Source organism: Myodes glareolus, chromosome 22 (genome assembly GCF_982192425.1).
Source record: "Myodes glareolus chromosome 22, mMyoGla1.1, whole genome shotgun sequence".
Classification (NCBI taxonomy): domain Eukaryota; kingdom Metazoa; phylum Chordata; class Mammalia; order Rodentia; family Cricetidae; genus Myodes; species Myodes glareolus.
Genome location: NC_142047.1, coordinates 45,019,045 through 45,038,620, shown reverse-complemented (window position 1 = coordinate 45,038,620; position 19,576 = coordinate 45,019,045). Strand labels below are relative to the sequence as shown.

Here is a 19,576-nt window from a genome sequence, read left to right as displayed (position 1 = left end):
CTTTTCTTGTTTTCAGAGAAGACAGTCTGCTTATTCGCCCCTTGTTGCGTGCACACAAACAAGGTTTTATTTTCTGAGATTGGAAACTATTTTTTACAAAGGTACCTTGGACACACTTGCACCCAGGATGTCAGTGCATGTGACGAGCATCTTGGAGCCCGAAGCACCTGAGCAGGGGCTTATCTGGATCTCTCCCTTTCAAAGAAGAAGAAAATACACAGAAGGGGCCCTCAATGAGTACCCTGGCATGCGTGGAGATGGACCGTCATGACGTAGGACATTATTTTCTTAAGCAGACACTGTGGGATTTAACGAAGATGTTTCGCTTTGAACTGCTTTAGCTACAGAGATTATGAGAAATATTAAAATGCATACTTCAAGAGCCAGTGACATTTAACATGTGTTAGGGCCACATGGAGGCCACACCTGTTTGTCGGAGTTGGAATAAACATCTGTGCGCTCAAACATCTCACCCAGCCACTTAGAGACTTGAAGGATGTGAAGAGAAGCTGCTGGGGAACAGCGGTCTCCCAGGAGACAGAACCAATGTCATCTTCAGTCCTTTAAACAAGCCCAGCAGCAGGAACTTGCATCCCTTATAAAGAAGTGGAGGGTACTGGGCACGAAGCAATGTAGGGGCCAGGTGACCATTTAGTATAATCTTGCTTAGGTGTCTACCGTGCCACTTCCTCCCCAGTTAGTCTGTCCCCAGCCTTCCTGGGTCACACACTCCAGCCTTTAGCCTCAATTTGTACTGTAAGAACCCAAGCATCCTCGCCTTGGCCTCTTCTCCTGAGCAGGGTCAAGTGTGGCTCAGAGGAAAGAACATATAACGTGATTAGCATCTGGAGGTCCAGAGCCATGATTTCTCACGGTCTTGGCCCCCAAGGACCCTTGTTGGTCTCCAAACAAAGGATTCTGTACTTTGATTTTAGGAACCAATAGCAAAGGCTTTCCCTCTCAAAAATAATGATCGCCATTCCGGCCGCAGTTTGAAACGTAATTGATGACACATCTCCTTAAAACTCTGTAATGTGTAAGGAGTCACTCAGGACCCTGCTGGGCACTGAAGATAAATCGGTGTTGGTAAATCACGCCAACGAAAGCCCTGTTGAATACAAGTTGTCAGAGAAATCGGCACTGGTACTGAAAAGAATACAATTTCCACATCTTGAAGATAGGAATTGTCCCTCAAAGAGGAGCATAAAGGATTAAATATGGTAATATATGTAAAGCACTTGGATTAAATATGTTAATGTATGTAAAACACCTGCACTGGGTAAATACCCCCACCATGTTCGGCAGTGGACAATGTTACATGGGATGAAATTCTGACCTTGACACTTAACAAGCCTTGGTTTACATTAGAATGACTTTGTGATTACGGTCTTGAACTCCCCTCCCCCCCTTTGCTTTAAAATAAATGATTTCAAAATCAGAAAACGGAGGTTGGTATAGAACAATAGCTTATGGCTATTCTTTTATTAAAAATCCCATCACCCCTAAAAATATAAAATCATTGTGCTTTGGGGAGCTCTCTGCTCAAATAATTTAGGAAGATTGTGTGTTAAAGATTTAATATTGCTGTCATCCATCTCTGAGCTTTTATATGCTAATATGTATGCCCCGTATACATATTATACTAACACAGATGGCATGCAGTATTTTCCAAACTTGTGTGAACATGGACCCTGATTTTTAAACAACCATTTCCTGTAAATAGCATTGTGCTGGGGCAATTTTGAAAAAGAAACGATGGTTTGCCTAAAGTATTAAAGTCCTGACATTTCTTTCATTTAGCACTAAGGAGCCCTTTTATTAATTTTCCCTGGTGAAAACCTTGTCCTCAGTGATTCATCAGCATTCTGCGTGTTCATTTTGCTCATCAGCCCAGAACAATTGTATATAATCCCATCTGCAGTCTGCAGTGTATACTCCAGGAGGGGAAACTATGATGCGGGGGTGGGGGAGTCAATCCTATAGGGCGGTGCCATAAAGAGTTCCAGGAGTTGCCCCGCCTTCCTGGGCTCCCCAGGAGATCTCAGGAGTTCAGTTTGGGATCCTTTGCTTGTTTAGCACACCCAGAGGCCTTGTTTAACTTGACTTAGCCTTTTGTGACTAGAGGAGCCATCCAAGGGACTTCAAGCTTCTGCATGGAATACATAATTGCCCAGGGTTCTGGCCAGAAAGTCTGCGGCTGTGAAAGCTGCCTTCAGTTTAGGGTTCATTTATTAAAAGGATGGAGATATGTCCGGCAACGTGAATACAAGATGGCTTGGGTGAGAACTGGGAGTGAAGGTTCACTGTCTCTGACCCTCTTATTAGTGCCTCTGCCTTGGGGGATGGATCCGGCCTTCACCCCTCCCCCGCAAGCTCACCCCAACTATGTCCTTTGTTCTTAAGGCCCCATCAGAGCTTACTGGACCCTACAGGTTCCCCGACTCAAGAAAAGAACTGACAGGCTTATCTAACACTGGATGAGCCATAGCTAAAAAAGGGTCTTTAGGGCCAGCTTCTTAATCAGATTTTTTTTTTTTGAGACACGGATTGGATGAGATTAACACAGTGTTCTGGTTCCAATATGAGAGATTAAAATCAGTACTCAGTACATGTACACCTGCTTTGGAGGCTTGGGTGAAAGGGGTTGGGCACGAGCAGATCTCTGAATCTAGAAGATGGGGTTGTCAGTCCCGGATGTTCCTGGAAGGGAGTGGGGCTTTCGAAACATTAATGTCCCATCTCACACATCAATTAAATCAGAACCTCAAGGAGTGGGTGTGAGCTCAGGCATCAGTGGTTTTGTTTTTCCTAAACAATTCCAAGGCATTCCAGTATGGAAAGGGGAATGAAGAGTCCTGGAAAGGATGCAGGGGGCACCAGCATCTACAGAAAATGCAGAGAGCCCAGCAGCCCTGGCAAAGCTCCCACATTCTTGTCCTTCTGACAAGTCAGCATCTCCCAGGTCCAGTTTCAGATGAGGAAGGCAGAACAATCGCTTTGTGTTCCCCACTCCATCTGGCCTCCTCAGGCCTTTAGAAACATCCACTCTATTCATGATGAGCAAGGCCAATGCAGTCAGATAAGGTCCCTTGGGGAAAGCAGACTAAGGTTGGAAGCCTCCAATTTAAACCTGACTTGGCCCCAGCATAGCTCCAGGATGTAGGTGGGTCCCATTCCCCTGACTGACTTTTGGGATCACATGTCACAAAATGTTCTTTAAAAAGAGATGCAGAAAGAAAAGGAAGGAAAGAAGAAAGGAAGGAAGGGAAAGAAAAAAGAAAAGAAAAAAGGGTGAGGGAGTGTAATTGACCTAGGAGCCAAGGAAGGTTATGCAATCAGGTAGGCACCTAGCAGCTCACAAATTTTGTGGTGAATTGAAGAGAGAGGATTTGAACCAGTGGAATGGTAAACTTTTTACACTGGGATGCTTTTACAAAATGATCTGTGCAGAAGAGAAAATTCTTATTCATTGATCAAATGAAAAATATAGATGCATTCTCAACTTATTTGTACCAGCTTTTGCAGACACCAATGACACCTATCTTGTCTGTCATCATTCCAAGAGGCACTTAAGTGTGTAGTAGGGACTACTGTACAGGCAAGTTCAAGGAGAATGGTGCCCTCTTGGATTAACCAAAATGTTTGACCACATGATGCCAGGTTCCTTAATTCTCTATCGAGGACAGATACACATGTGTGCTTGTGCTTGCACACACACACACACACAGAGAGAGAGAGAGAGAGAGAGAGAGAGAGAGAGAGAGACAGAAAGAGAGAGAGACCTATGTTGAAGATACTCATTGCTCTACCTTGTAAGAAGCTGGGCCTGTAAAAATCTCCTCTACTCTTGGATGCTGAGATCACGTGAGAGGGCAGTCCATACCTTATACGTTCTTGTGTTCAACACAACCCTGTGCTATGATGCATCGGGCACACACATGGACCACAGCTCGGAGCTTTTCGAGCAAAGCACAGGTCTCCCTGAATAAGCCAATGGCTAACCAAACAAGCACACCAGTGTGTGATCACAGTCCTTAGAAGTTTGCGAAAAGTCCAAGATGGCGTCTTTGCAACCTGCTCAAACCTAGAGAGCGTCCTAACTCTCTTCTAGCTTTTCAAAAGTCCCCTGATCTGGCAAATGCCTGTGTGTTTTGTGGAGAAAGTTTTCCTACCTGGACAACACTCTGAATGTCCTTTATTTTTATATGTATTTAATTTAGCCAGTTAGCCTGGTCTCTGCCTTGTTAGCACTGACATCACAAGTGTGTGTTACTACACCTGCTGTTGTTGTTGTTTTGTCCTTGCAAGGCACTTACAGTTGCAAAGCAAGCACATTACCAACCCAGCCCCCACCCTAGCAGGTGATTTCTTTTCGAGATCTATTGACAAAGAACTTTTTATTTTGACTGTGTGGCCATCAGGAATGTACATTTCAAGTATTTTTAGTATTGAATTAGACAAAGAGAAAGTGCTGTTTCCATCCCAGAAAATGGATGTCCTGTTGGAGATTCATCTAGAACAAACAGAGGACTTGGGCATGTGTGTGTGGATCTGCAGAGGACCTGTGAGGAGGGAAGCATTATCTCCAACACAGTCCAGGAGAAGGAGGTGCTGCTGGGCTCAAGAAGGAATTGGCAGGTCAGCCAGGAAGTAAATGTGGACTACAAAGCAGGAGAGAGGAAGGAATAAAGGAAGGAAAGAAGGAAGGAGCAGGAGAGAGGAAGGAATAAAGGAAGGAAGGAAGGGATAAAGGAAAGAAGGAAGGAATAAAGGAAGGAAGGAAGGAAGGAAGGAAGGAAGGAAGGAAGGAAGGAAGGAAGGAAGGAAGGAAGGTGGCTGGAGACCTGGACTATTGCTAGCATCCCTCCTCTCTGTTTTCACCTAGAACCTATTCCCAAGTGACAACCCATCCAGGCAGCCCACCTTCTTGTCTGCCGACTTCGCTCCACGCTTTTTCACCAGGTAAAGGAGCACTTGTGCGTTCAGGGCCGGTGCTCTGTCACTTTTTTCTGTACTGTCTGCCTTGTCACGGTTCACGGTATTGAGGAGAAGAACAGGAGGGGCGTTTCTTCAAAGAACTACGTGGGGATTTGGTCATGTGTCTGCCATTAACATCCATCACAGATGCCTGGGCAGAAATGCCTGGCACGTTCTCACACGTTTCTCTTTGAATACCGTCCCCTCTGGGGTTGCTACCAGACTCCCCTCCGCTGATACAGGATTTGGGGGCTTTGAAGTCAGTTGTGGGAATTTCACTGCTTTCTTTGACTCTAGCAAATTGCTCCAAAATGCTACAAATGTAGAAGAGACTAAGAAAGCTTTAACTGCAGCTTAGAGATGGAATCCCCTTAAGCCATTGACAGAAAAATGTGTTTCTTCTTTCAGTTTTTAATTTGTGAGTTATGTCTTAAAATACAACAATGCAGTCTTAGTCTTCCCCTAGGTGGAGAAAAGAGAACCGAGAGGAAGGTGGTGCGCAAAGGGGATGGATTGGCAGCGACAATTATTTGACCTTGTTGCCTTTAGGGGAAACCTCTGAGTGGAGGGGAGACTGCCTACAAAGAAATCATAGACAAGAGCAACGTGGGGTGGGCGCATTCCCAGCATCCATTATGATGTGAGTGACAGCTGAGACAAGTGCCCAGTGCCCAGTTCACAGGCAGCAGTGGAGGACACAGAGGGAAGGCTCGTTCCCTCCTTAGAGCCAGAGGATTGTGTTCCTAGCATACTTCAAATTTGTCTTAGCCCTTTCCCTCATGGGGGTGGACGCAACTGGGCTATACTGCATTTTTTTTTTTGAGAAATCCCTCCAAGTTATTTTAGCCTGGTAGTATCCGAACACTCCAGCGGGTGAGAAGCGAAATATGGAGTGGTCGAAATGACCGCTAGCAGCTCCCCAGGCTTCAGTTACCGACTCCATAAATTTAAGGATTTGGCATGGCCCAGAGGTTTTCAAACTCATTTTTATTTTGTTTGGTTTCAGCAGAGGAACCGTTTGTAAAATGAGAGTTTATGTGAGATCACCATATAAAAGAGAGATGGGAGCTGCTGAGTGGAGCTGGCGCTCTAGGATGCTGGCCTTTCTCCCTCTCAGTCATCCACAGTCCCTGTGCGGGTCCAGGCTCCCTATGGACCACTGAGGTCATCTTTGGGGAATTATTCTCTCTAGGGCATTCTTAGCTCAGCCAGCCTCTGATGTGAAAACCAAGCCCTTCATTTTCCTGCTGGAGACACTCGGGCTCTCCTAAGTGGAGAGACGACGGTGCAGGCACACAGGTCAGGCCTTCCTAGTCTTCTGACTTTGGCCAAGTTTCTACCATTCTCCACATCTCTCATTTTCTAATCTTTCATAGGGAGACGGGTGTCACAAAGAGCCCTGTGGGATTTCTGTAAGTGGAATGACCCAGTAGAGATGGCATCTAGGAAATGCCCAGCTCTGTCAGTCAGGGGCAGCAGAAGTGACCAATGGTGACCTTGTCTCCTTTGGCTCAACGCAAACACACACTGACTTTCTATTTTGCAGATGCCTGTGCCTTCCTTTCTTACTGTCCCATACCTGGTTCTTCACCTTTAACCCATCACGCTGAAAGAAAGCTTTCCTCTTTACAGCATGCTGGGCTGTGATTCCATGCTTAGCCTTACGCAGAACAGATTCGCCGTAGACGTTTGCCGGATTGACTCCCCGCATTATGCTCGCAACTGTATCGATGGCTTTGTGAGAGCAAACTGTATGCGTGTTTCCTCAGTCCCATATTCCGGAACTAACACAGATGGCCTGAAACTGGCCGTGGGGATATTTGCGAGAGAGGACAATGTAGCTCTGAAAGGAAGGATTCCTTCCATGCCTCTATATACCTGGATCGTCAGTTTTTACACTGTAGATGGCACACCTCTCTGTAAGGAGGCCATGGGGAAAAACTGCTCAACAGGCAAACAGCAAACGTGTGGCTGCTGTTCCTGCTGTGAAGAGAAGGAAAACAAAAGTCTTCATGGACTGGGGATGTCAAAGAAAAACCTCTGGAGAAGGGAAAGTCTGTGAGCAGATGTTCAGGCCATGGAGCACGCTAAGGTTTGCCAAGAACCTAGGAGGAACAGGAAAAGAAAAAGGCCAAGGAGGAAGGGCCAAGGCTAGGGAGAGGGAACGGATTAGTAAAATCTCTGAAATGTGCAATCATCGTGATAAAAGTTGATTTCTCTGCTCCCCAAAGCCAGCAGCCACTCCTTTACTATCCAGACACGTTGGACAGAGTACACAGCCTCGGTACCTAGCTCAGTGGTCACCTTAGCCTCCCGAGCCAGAGCAGAAACTCACTAGAGTGTTCTAGACTGCATTCTTCCATTGTATAAACCCCATGACCTTAAGCAGTTTGGGGAGGAAACCGTTTATTTGGACTTGCGAGTTGTAGATCATTACTGGGAAAGTCAGGAACTCAAGACAGGAATGTAGAGGTAGACCACGGAGGAACAAGGCTCACGGGCTTCCTCTGAAGCTCGCATTCAGCTACGTCTCTTACTCTGCCCAGGCCCATCTGCCTAAGGATGGCACTGTCCACAATCAAGGAAATGCCCCCACTGATGTGCCCACAGGCCAATCAGATGGAGGCAATTCTTTAATTGAGGTTCTCTTTTCCCAAGTGGGTCAAGTTGACAACCAGGAACTTCCTAAATCAGTAGAAATGTAGACACGTCGTCAGGAGGGAATCCTGAGAGGAAGTGGTGAGAGGGTCTGATCATTGGCTGTACGGTGATGTCCTGTGTGGGCCTGACTATTGGCTATATGGTGATGTCCAGTGTACATCTGCCCAGGATCGGAACTGATGGGCCGTGAGACAAACATTGGTTGCTTTATTTGAACATGTTGGATTTGACCAGTGTTTCCCTGACAACCAGGGCACCATAGGAGCCATTTGAAAGTTTGCAAAATCCCTCCCTCAGGTAGCTGGGGAATAAGACTTGAGAATGTGCATATTTTTTGTGCTCACATGTAAGGGATGTCCCTGTGTATATGTATGTATTGTGTGTGTGTATGTGTAGTGGGTACAAGTGTGTATATATACGTGCATGCACATGTGTGTATCTGTGTATAAAGGTGAGAGGAGATACTATTTCCTTAAGAACTATGCCTTTCTTTTTGAGAAAGAGTCTCATTGACCTGCAGGCATCAAGTAGGCAAGCAAGCTAGGCTGACTGTGCAGTGAGCCCCAGGGATCCACCTGTCCCTACCTCTCCAGCACTGGGGTTGGGAGTACGTACATCACAGGCACTTTTTCTTTCTTTCTCATGGAGCTCCTCAGAATTGAACTCTGGCCCTTGTGTTTGCAAGGTAAACATTTAACTGACTGGGCCAGTTCCCCAGACCTCAAGAATGTACAGGTGGTACCAGAGGAGGAATCAGATTTGAGCTTCGGAGGCCTACATTTTTAAGATGTCTAAAGAGACACTTAAAAGCAGTTTAACCTAGGAATCAGGTGCCATTCTCAAGTCTGAAGTTAGAACCCACATGGCCTCAGCAGTTATTGTATTGCTATTATTATTGTTATGACAATGGGGTTCAGCTGGGGATGGCACTGTTTTGTGAGGGAGCATCCGGCAGCCTCTGGAGATAGTTTAGATTGTCACGATTGGCAGGGAGTATGCTTTGGTCCTCCAGTGGGAGATATCCTCACTCTACAATACCCAGGTCAGCACCTCAAGCCATTGGCCAGCCCCAAATGCCAATCACGCTAAGGTAGAAAAATCCAGTGTAAAGTCTGTGCTGTACACTGTACGTGTGAGTGCACATACAGTGGCAATAACCAAAACTCAGTTTCTGGATGTCAGTAAGAACAAGGAGCATCTTCTTTGTGGGGAAAGTTCTGAGGGTCTGCTCAGTGGAAAGTGGGAGCGCTTCACTTCCCAAAACATTGTGCAGGGATGTGACGCCTTCTCTCGAGTCAGCCCCAGGGCCGTCCTCTACAGGGGGTTTGTAAGGATGAAGGGAGGAAACCTAAGCCAAGTGTGATACTGCTGCTTTCCTTCATGTCTTCATCCAGACCTGGGCCCTGAAGGTTGTGTCCAGAGGTTGAGATGCTGGCTCACTGCTGCTCACCCCATCGGTGTGTCAGACAGGCAGAAGGGCAGCTTCCCAGGTGTCTGGGATTGAGAAGCAATAGCAGCCACCAGGTCAATTCTATGTGCCAAACTCAAGATGGCCGTCAGATGATAAATCAGACAGTCAGGGAGAATAAAACCTGATGTCTCATTTTTGATGATACGTTTGCGACCTAAATACAGGAGAGCTTCCATGTAAATTGTGTGTGTGTGTATGTGATGTGCATATATATACCTAAATGCTTATGTGCATGCAGGTGCACATATATGTGTAACTGTAGGTACATATGTTCAGAGACCACGGAACAATATCAAGTGTCTTTCCTCAGGAACAACCCACCTTTAAAAAAAACATCTTTGAATATATCAAATTATATGTGAACATACATGTGTGTCCAAGTGAGCATGTGTCACATTGCACCCATGGTCATCAGAAGATAGGAATTAATTCTCTCCTGTAGGATTCACCTTTTGAGTTCCAGGGATGAAACTTGGGTCTTCAGTTTGGTGACAAGCATATTTACTCCACTTATTTGAGTAGGGAATACAGTCTATCACTGGCCTGGAATGCACTGACTGGCTATCAAAAATCTATCTGTCCCTGCTTCCCTATCCTTGAGGTTGTAGATGGTTGTGCTAGCCGGGCCTTTTTACATGATTCTGGGAACTGAATTTGGGTTCTCGCGCTTAAGCATCCTACCAATAGAGCCATCTCCCTTGACTTTTCCTGGAATTTGATAAAACAAAATATTGAGAAGACAAACCAGCCACACAGCCATGCAAAGAAGAGGCAATAATTGAGGCTGAATTGCTACTCTGGGCTTCCCCTTTTTACCTGATGGGGCAGAGTTTGAACCTGGCTTTATCTGCCTGTGAGTCACGATGTGGGGGTTCCAACAGGAACCCAACAAAGCATAGCAGGGACACCCAAGTACCATCCAGAGATACCTACCTGGCCCACTTCCTCTGCAAAGTCCCCAGATTCCTGTAGGAGTTCAGTCACAGAGTCAAATCATCCTGGCTCTCACGTGCACGCAAAATGGATTTTAGCGACAGATTTTATTGAGTAACCCACTCCCTCTTCCCCTACCCACACCATCGGAAAACATATTGTCTTCTTTACCGTAGTTCATTTTGCTTTCTGAGGTGATTAATGAATTAAAGATGCAGTGTATTTATTCTTTTGCCTGATTACCATTCTGTAATAAATCTCAGCTCCGGAGTCTGTCGATAGGAGAAGGCCAACCTGCCGCTTTGTAAAATATAGCTTTGTACGCTAAGCTTAACTTCCAGTCCTCATGTATAGGAGAAAAGTCACCTTAGAGCCTTATAAAAGTGAGTGCGGAGCTCAAGGGGACATTGGCTGATGGGTGGAGTAATCTGCTTCTGGGGGCAAACTCCCGGGGCATAGGCAAGCCTGTTACCCTGCCAGAAGGTCTCCTTGTTGGGAATGCAGAACACTGAGTTGTTGGGCTACCATGGAGGTGATAGGGAAAAGCAGAATCTCAGGCAACCCAGACTGGCCTTGAACTCACTTTGTGGCCAAAGTCGAACTTTTAATCATCCTGCCTTAACCTCTCTAATGTTGTGATTCCAGGCTGAACCACAACCCCCAGCCCTACAGTTCCGGGGATCAAAGCCAGGGCTTCTTGCATGAGAGGCAAGCATTCCACTAACCTGCCAGCATCATCTTATCCATTTAGGATGGTGTCCTCTGCAGAGTGGTCCCATTTCTAAATAGCTGAGCAAACTATTAGGGCAAGGTACTCTGGAGTGAGGTCACTGGCTTCACATTTGTCTCCCCAGCAGGAGCGGCAGTCCATGGATGATAAAATCCTGTCTTAGAAAACTAGGCCATGAATGCAGATGCCTGCTGCTGGCCTAGGATCTACTCTGGTTCAGGCTTTACCTTATCACTTTCCAGCCCTGTGATCTCAGGCCTTCAGTAGGGTTTTATAAGCTTCATCCTGGGGTCATTGGAAGGGCGTCTTGGTCTCTCCAACACAGGGTAAAGGGACAGGGCAAGAGTTCACCTTCTGATGGTCAAGCTTCATGGAACCTCATTAAATGAGACCTGTCTCCACACAAGAAGGACATAAGAAAGCAAAACAAATGAACCAACAAGTGGAATTTTCTTTTTTGTTTTTTTTTGAAAGATTTTCTTTTTGAAAGAAAGACAAACAGAAAAATAAAAATCATAAAACAAAGCCACAAATTGGACAATGGGGTGTACGTTTGTGGGAACACACATACGCATGTGTATATGCACACAGGCATACATGCATCTGAGGATGTTCATGAACATATGTGTACATGTATACATGAAGGCTAGGGTACAACTCCTGGTGTTTCTTAGGTGCTGCTCACTTTGTTCTTTGAGGCACGGTCTCTCACTGACCTGGCACTGGTCAAGACGGTTAGCCTGGCATAGGAGCCCCATTGATCCTTCTGATGCTACCTTCCTAGTGCTGGGATTACAAACACCATTACCCCTAGTTTTTATTACATGGTCTTGGGGGAATTGAATTCTGGTATTCATGCTGGTAATATGGTGGCAAACACCATATTAACTGAGCTATCTATTGTTTTAGCCAGCGTTTTGTTTTCTCTCCCACCAAACAGATAGTAAACTGGATTTGACTCCCATGGGTCACAGGTTAAAGAACCCATATACTGGATTACTGGGGATCCCCCATGACAGAAACTTGAATTCTACATGCTATGGATATCTTCCATGGCTTGTGATCTCTGATCAGAAGTTGTGATCTAGGATTGGTGTAAAGATGTTGATTCCTATGGATGGATGATGCCGGCTCTTTCTCCTGGCCAACACTTGTAGGCTTTGGGTCTTGGTTGACCATTGGGCAAAGATCCAGCTGTCCACAGAGGCCTACTGAAGGCTAGTATAGACGGTGATGTGTTCTCTCTGTCCATAAGCCCAAGGAAAACATCACGGAAGCCAGTCTGTGCACACATAGCCTCTGTTGCTATCACACTCCAGGTGTCTTCAGTGGTTGGTATTCTTTACGGAATTCACCATAACAGGCTCTGATGGATCCACCAGGCCTTATGGTTGTGGATCTGCCGTATTTCCCCTGACCACCTTGATTCAATCTTGCCCACAATCTTGCTTTTCATCAGTAGAGGAGGCAGGCATGTACAAAGGCCATCAGTTGGTGCTAAGTGCTCCCTTTCTCTAGAGTTGCCAGGAGGTAAAGGGAGTTAGTCAACACAGGACTCCTTCATGTCTCCCATTACCACAGCAGTCATTAGGCTAACTGATGTATGAATTACAAGTGAGCCATCATAATGGGTCCATAATAGATCCCATGGCCTGCATCTGGGCTCTGCCTTCACTCCATTGATCTTATTCTGTGGGCTTTTCCCTCATTTTTCTTCTCCTCAATTTCATCTCTTCTTCTTGTGCAACTAGAAGAAAGACATGTCCGGGTAACAACCGGAAGACATATTCCTACACGGTTCCTGTCCTGGTTACGTTTTTCATCAACCCGATCTGAGCTAAAGTTATTGGAGAAGATTAACCTCAGTTGAGAAAAAAATGCCTCCATCGGATTGGTTGTAGGCAATTGATTAATCGCCATCATTGATGAATGATGGTTTTGAGAAGCCCAATTGCTGTTGTGGGTGGTGCCACCTTTGGACAAGTGGTCCTGGATGGTTTGCAGACATCGGCCGAGCAAGCCAGGGAGAACAAGTCAATGAGCAGTGATCCTCATGGTCTCTGCTTCAGTACTGGCCTCCAGGTTTCTGCCTTGCTGCTTTAGTTCTGCCTTGATGTCCCTCAATGGTGGACTGTGATCAGGATGTGTAAGCTGGTTAAACACTTTCTGCCCGCATTACTTTTGGATGTTTCCTTGCAGGAACAGAAACCTAACCCAGGCAGAAATTAGTAGCACAGAGTGAACTATTGCTGTGACAACTAATCAGATTTTGGGGGAGGACTTTGGAAGGAGCACGGAAATTTGGGGTGGAAAAGCCATTGAGTTCTCAGAGCTTAATGAACTGTTCTGGGTACTTGGAAGTTAATGCTGAGAGCAGTGTAGGTAATGGAGGCCTGGTTTGTGAAGTTTTAAAGGGAAGTTTTCGTCTTTTAAGACTCTATCTGGGCTGTTTGTGTGATATTTTGAATTAAGACTACATGGCTCTGATCCGCGGGAGCAGAGGAATCAGTTGGGCTTCAGAAGAGACTAACACTACTGAGGCAAAACTTTTACTTTCCTGGGACAATTGATGCTGGGTAGCTGGAATTGAGACATTAATCGTGATTAAGAAGAGGCCAGCATCGCTGAAGTAAAATCTTCTGGGAGGATGTGTGGTCCTGAGGGGAGTTAAGGATGTATCTCGCGCTGGTAGCCGTAATTGGGCAATACATACGAGTCTTCCAGGTGAGATTGAACTTGGATGAAAGGGTCACGGAGAGCAGCTGAGGCAGGCACTGGGCGAAAGGGAAGCCTCCCTTGTGATGGAGATCCCAGGATTGAAGGGGTCCTAAAGAGAGATTGGGGCTTGGCGCCATGTGTCAAGGTTGGACTCTCCGAAGAGATGTCAGGAGTTCACTGGTGAAGGTACAGGCTCTGAAATCCCAGCATACTGGAGATGCCAGGACTATGGCACAGCCACCGAGGACAGCAGCACAGGTGGCCAGAGCCTGTGAGATAAGGTGTCCATGCTAGAAGTGGGGGAGCTGGAGAAGCAGAGCTGCACGTGGAAGATCCTGACTAAATCCTAGGTAGAGTACACTGAGCTATAAGATCTGATTTATGACACTGACGTTTGCTTTGGTTTTGTTCAAGCTGTACCCCGATTCCTCCCTCTTGGAGCATGAAAGTATTTAGCTTGGTTTGGTTCTTTTGTTGTTGCTGTTGTTGCTGTTGTTGTTTTGTTTTCTTTGATAGGAGCCCATAGCCGAGAGACTTTGGGTATGTTACAGAGGCTTGGGGAATTTTAGAGAGACTTTGAATGTCTCTCTTTAAGGAAACTAAGCTTTTAAACTGAATTTTTAAAGTCTAGGATATTTAAAATTGCAATGTGTTCTATATTGTGATGTTGATATTAGTGTGAGCTCTTGTGGGTCAGCAAAAAAGGAAAGGCTGTGGTTTAATAGTTGTATTGATGTGTCAGATTGACATGGGGTCAATTGTCCCGGTTGATTTCTTTTTCTTTTTTCTTTTTTTTGGGGGGGTTGTTTTGTTTTTAGTTGGTTTTTTGTTGTTGTTGTTGTTTTGTTTTGTTTTTTGAGGCAAGGTTTCTCTGTAGCTTTGGAGCCTGTCCTGGAACTAGCTCTTGTAGACCAGGCTGACCTTGAAGTCACAGAGATCCTCCTGCCTCTGCCTCCCCGAGTGCTGGGATTAAAAGCATGCGCCACCAACTGCCCCACCAACCTGGTCAATTTCTTAACCCTTCCATTCACAAGTTACTTTTGGTTATGGTGTTGTATCACAGAAGTAAAAACCTAGCTAAGATCATGGAACACACTCACTAATAACACTTTCCCTCTATCCTGCAACAACCACCAAAAAGCTTACAGAGGTAAGAAGGAGAGTGGTGATCCTATATGACTTCACCTTTAATTATTCATGGATTTCAGGAGTCCTTGAGGGACTATCCGTGGCCTTGGGAGAGGAGACTATTTGAAGAAATCTGCTCCACTTGAAATACATCCTACCTACCTAGAAAGGGTCTTTCTGTTTGACCATGAAGTTACAAACTTTCAGCAGCCCCAAATGATGCCCTCTAATTCTCTGAGGAGGCTGCTGACACTTTGTCAACGTGAAAGCTGCCAGAGAGTAAAAGCACTCCTTCCTACCAGCATTGCTCTGCGTGCATAAGGACCACCACAGGGTACCTATCAGAGATCCTCAAATAGTCAACCTCATGCGTGGGTGTCTTGGTTTCTGCTATTTATTTACTACTGAATGTATTGCTTGTCTAAGAAGAGACATAGATGGAGCCCATTTTCAGTCTTAAGCTGTTTACCAGTTCCTTTTACAAACATAAAATGAAACAGGTGCAAAGATATTTAATATTATTTTAAACCCCATGCATCAAAATTATATCAAGCTTACTCAACAATTGCATTCATGACTTATTTTTATAACCATTTGTTTTGTTCCAAGTCTTTGAAACGTGATATGGCTCTCCATTTGAATGCTATGTGCTCCATGATGTCAATGTAAAACCAATTCTGAGTCTGACCAAAACAACACAGGTGTGTGTGGGAAGAAAAAGTGAGATGGCTTCATGTTTTAAATATGATAGTGTAATAGTTAAACTTAGATATGATTAGCAGTTTAGCTCTTCAGACACTGGACACACATTTGAAGTGCTTAGAATGTACCTGTGGCCCATGGCTAGCACACTGGTCAAGCCACAAATTTCAACTTCCCTAGCTTCTGGATGGTCCAGGGTTTTGTGGATTCTCTTTAGCCCATGTGTTAAACATACATGAGGGGTAGCTCGTAGTTTGCCTGTACAGTGGAAAGCCCTAGCATAACACCTGCACATGCTGGGAGCCTCATATCTGCCGAGGGGGTAGATGGACAAAAGAAGGATGAATGATTAAAAATATTAATAAAGTGTAGAGATTTATGAGAGCAGAAAGTCTTGGACTGAAGCAGGGGAGGGCCATTGCTGAAGAACATAGCATTCAATGAATAATAGGGCTCTCTCAAACACACTGACGCTTACAGATGAGGACTATGGAACTGGGGAGATGGTTCAACTGGTTGAGTGCTTACCTCGCAAACATAAGCACCTAGTCTTATCCTCAGAAACCACATTAAAAGATTCAAGTATGTGCACATTGTAATCCTGGTGCTGGGAAGGCAGAGACAAATGGAACCTTGGTTCTTGATATCTAGTCTGTCTGCTGGGCTCCTGGTCAGTGAATGGCCCTGTCTCAAAAACACAGTGCCTGAGGCTGGTACCCATGGCTGTCCTCTGACCTTTATATGAAAGCATAAACATACATATCTATATGCACATGTGCACCAGAAAACCACATTGCACACACACACACACACACACACACACACACACACATAGAAACACACAGAAACACACACAAACATACACTACAGATACACACACACAGCACATGGGGGACACACACCATATTTAAGTCATAACAAACCTGAACACTGGCCGCTCTGGTCCTGAGTTTGGGAAAAATGGATCATGTTGAGATTTGAGGTACCATTGCATCCATTCCTGGCTGCCTCAGGACCTAGCTTAGCTGTCAGGCTCACCGAAGGCATGCAACACATGTGTTATAAATAGATGAAGCCTGGTAGTTACCAAAGGGAAGCCCCTCTTTGGAAGCCACTCTTACCAAGTTCCCAAGCACACTGACTCCAGTTTTCCCAACTCAAGGGCTGTCGTTTCAAATTATGAGGATTTTTGTTCCAGTTGTCCTGTACGTGTGTATATATATGTGTGTGTATGCATGTATGTATTTGTGTGTTCACATTTGTGTGTATGTTTGTGTGTGTTCATGTGTGTGGTGTTACTATTTGTGTGTGCATTTATGTGTATATATCTGTGTGTATGCATGTGCGTATTTGTGTGTGCACATTTGTGTATATGTTTGTATGTGTGTATGTGTGTGTATTCATGTGTGTGATGTGACTGTGTATGTATTCATGTGTATCTATCTGTGTGTATACATGTGCGTATTTGTGTGTGCACATTTATGTATATGTTTGTATGTGTGTGCATTCATGTGTGTGATGTGACTGTGTGTGTGCATTCATGTGTATATATCTGTGTGTATGCATGTGCGTATTTGCGTGTGCACATTTATGTATATGTTTGTATGTGTGTGCATTCATGTGTGTGATGTGACTCTGTGTGTATGTGTGAGAGAGAGAGAAAGAGAGAGGTTGTGTGGGTTTCAATGTTCAGTTGATCGCACTTGCTTTTCAAACTCCAGATGGAGTCTTTTGTAGATACCGCCCCCTCTTCCTCTTGCCTCAAATCTTCTTGGTCTCTCAATTTCATCAACAGGCTCTCCAATATTATTTGTGGCTATGGAATTTCCCTCTAGAATTGTGTTAGTGACAGAAACGCGGGAGAAAACAAACCCGACAGACCCTAAACAGTGATCCAGTAGGAGAGCCCTCCAGCCAGTGTCTGCGCTCAGCTTGCCACATCTGCCCATCTGATCACCCAGTGCTAACCTGATGTGATCCAGAGCAAGGAAGCGATGCAGAGTGAAACGCAGCCCTGTCAGCAGCTTTCGCTTCTGACCCTTCCTCTGATTTTTTTAAGAGAATTCATGTTTAACATCTTAATTAGGGACCCATAATGCACAGTAGTTTCTTTTTCTTTTTTCCTTCCTTTCCCGATTTTTTTTTTTAAAATGAACATCTTGTAATTTACTCTGGAAGTAAATTATAGTCAATTTATCTGCAGCGACAAGTCAATAAAACAGGGGAGGTCTCCAGCTCTTCAGCATCCAGCTTTTCAGTCGCTTGGTGCTGGTTTCCTGCCTTTGCTACAAAGGGAGACACGGGGCCGCAGGTAAACGAGTCGGGAGGTGCTGCGTGGCTGCTTTGACTTCTGTTGTCTGTTCCTTGGAGACCTCTCGGGAAGATTCGCTATGACTTGCCAGCTGTTCTGAGTTCAGAATTTGAACAGAGCTGCACATCGTTGAGACGAACCAGCCAGGGCTTTCTGAGTCTTGTGATGTGGATGGCCAGTATCATTCAAGTGGTAAACCATCCAGCTGTCTGCTTTCAGCGGTGGCTCTTCTAATGAGGGTGTCTGTTGTGTGTGTGGACGCACCATTCAGAGCCCAAATCCAGGGGCCTCCGAGAATCGGGTTTCGTAGTGGTGCACGCTCAGTTAATAGCTCAGCCCACTCAAACCACACTCAGGGCCTTTGGGCTTGACACTTGTGTCAGAGTTACACTGTGGTTTTAGAGATGGCAATTAAAGTTAGCTTCCCCCAAAACAAACACACACGGAGTATGGAGCTAGACGAGGCAGCTGGAGAGGGGTTTCTGTGGGGTTTTGTGGGTCCAGGAGAGAAGTGCGTGGTTCCAGCCAAGGTTTGTAAGCAAACCCTGGGCTTAAACTGCCTCGCTTCTAAAAGGGAAGCAGGAAAGTTAGTGGGTGACCATCTCTAGAATTTGAGAAGTCTTCTGTAACCAAGACCCCTGCAGCTTATATGAAAGCCGTCTAGGAGACTCTTGTTTTATTTTATGGTTCTCAACCTTCCTAATGCTGCAACCCTTTAATACAGTTTCTTTGGTGTGGTGACCCTAATCATAAAACTATTTTGCTGCTACTTCATAATTGCAATTTCACTACTATCACAAATTGTAATGTAAATATCTGATATGCAACCCTCCAAAGAGTTGCGACCCACAGGTTGTGAACTGCTGTTCTAGATGCTTGGCTTCAACCTTTGTTGTTAAGGTGGAGATGAAGTCTCTGTTTACCAGGGTTAAACAGAGTCCTAGGGACCAAGGACTGTGTCCACCTTTAGTGAAAATTCCCACCAGGGTTTCTTCAAGAGGGCAATAGCTATTTCTATAACTCACTCCTTCCTGGATTTGTCTAACTTTTAATTTTGTTTGTTTTTGAGATAGGATCTCACTACGTGGCTTGGACTGGCCTTGAACTCAAGATCTTCCAGCCTCCATATCTGGAATGCTGGGATGGCATGGATGTGTCTCCTCAGCCTGCTGTCTCTCATTATATGAGAATTCTACCCAAAGTTTGGCCCAAGGTTCCTATTTCATTTTAATTTGATCTCAAAGAATGGCTGAACTCTTGTCATATGAAATTACGTGTTAGATGAGTATGGTAACCAAAGGGAAGGGTACCCCACCGTTATGCCAGGATCCGTGAGAATGGGTCCACCAACCAACTCCTTCTTTCCCTCTCTCCATCTTTCCTTCATTTCCTGGTTTAACATCATCCTTTTTGGTTTAACTCAAGTATAAATGAACACAATTCCCTTTCTTGCCCTTTCTGGATCTTTCTGACAATAATTGTGAAAATTAAAATGGTCGTAAAAGACCAGAAGAACCCAGGACTAAGTCAATTTATCTGCAGCAGACTATTGATCTCCTGCTGGCTTGTCCAGTGAGATGCTCAAATGCCAATTGGTCCCCCATTCTGATACACAGAGGTGGGAGAGGGCCCAATATATTCCAGTGAGTCACTCTCCACCCATCATCAGACAACACTGTCCTTCTTAAGCAACCATAGGGCCCCAGATCAAGACTTTCTTTCTCATACTGCCTCAGTTAGCTTTGGGCATGGCAAGGTTTGGCCCCACAGTAAGTACATCTCCTCACTAACACTCACCCCTCCCGCTGGAATGAATCTGTTTTCTCACACTTCACCTTCACTTTCCCATAGCACTGAGCGTACATGAGGCTTTTAAGGCCAGCTAGCTGGACAAATGAGAAATGACACATGACCCCTGCGCTTTCATTAATAATCCACATTATGA

General features: G+C 45.2%; 1 protein-coding gene across 3 annotated transcripts in view; it reads left to right on the top strand.

Annotated features, from left to right (window-relative positions):
* Maf (MAF bZIP transcription factor) overlaps positions 1-19,576 on the top strand; it is a 349,963-nt gene that overhangs the window by 21,858 nt on the left and 308,529 nt on the right. The window contains exon 2 of one of the 3 annotated variants that reach the window (XM_048436992.3): positions 17-217. The exons of the other annotated variants lie outside the window; for them this stretch is intronic. Coding sequence (XP_048292949.2) covers positions 17-77 — 61 coding nt within the window. The 3' untranslated portion in view covers positions 78-217. Of the gene's footprint in view, positions 1-16; positions 218-19,576 lie in introns of those variants that run through there. 3 annotated transcript variants of the gene reach the window in all.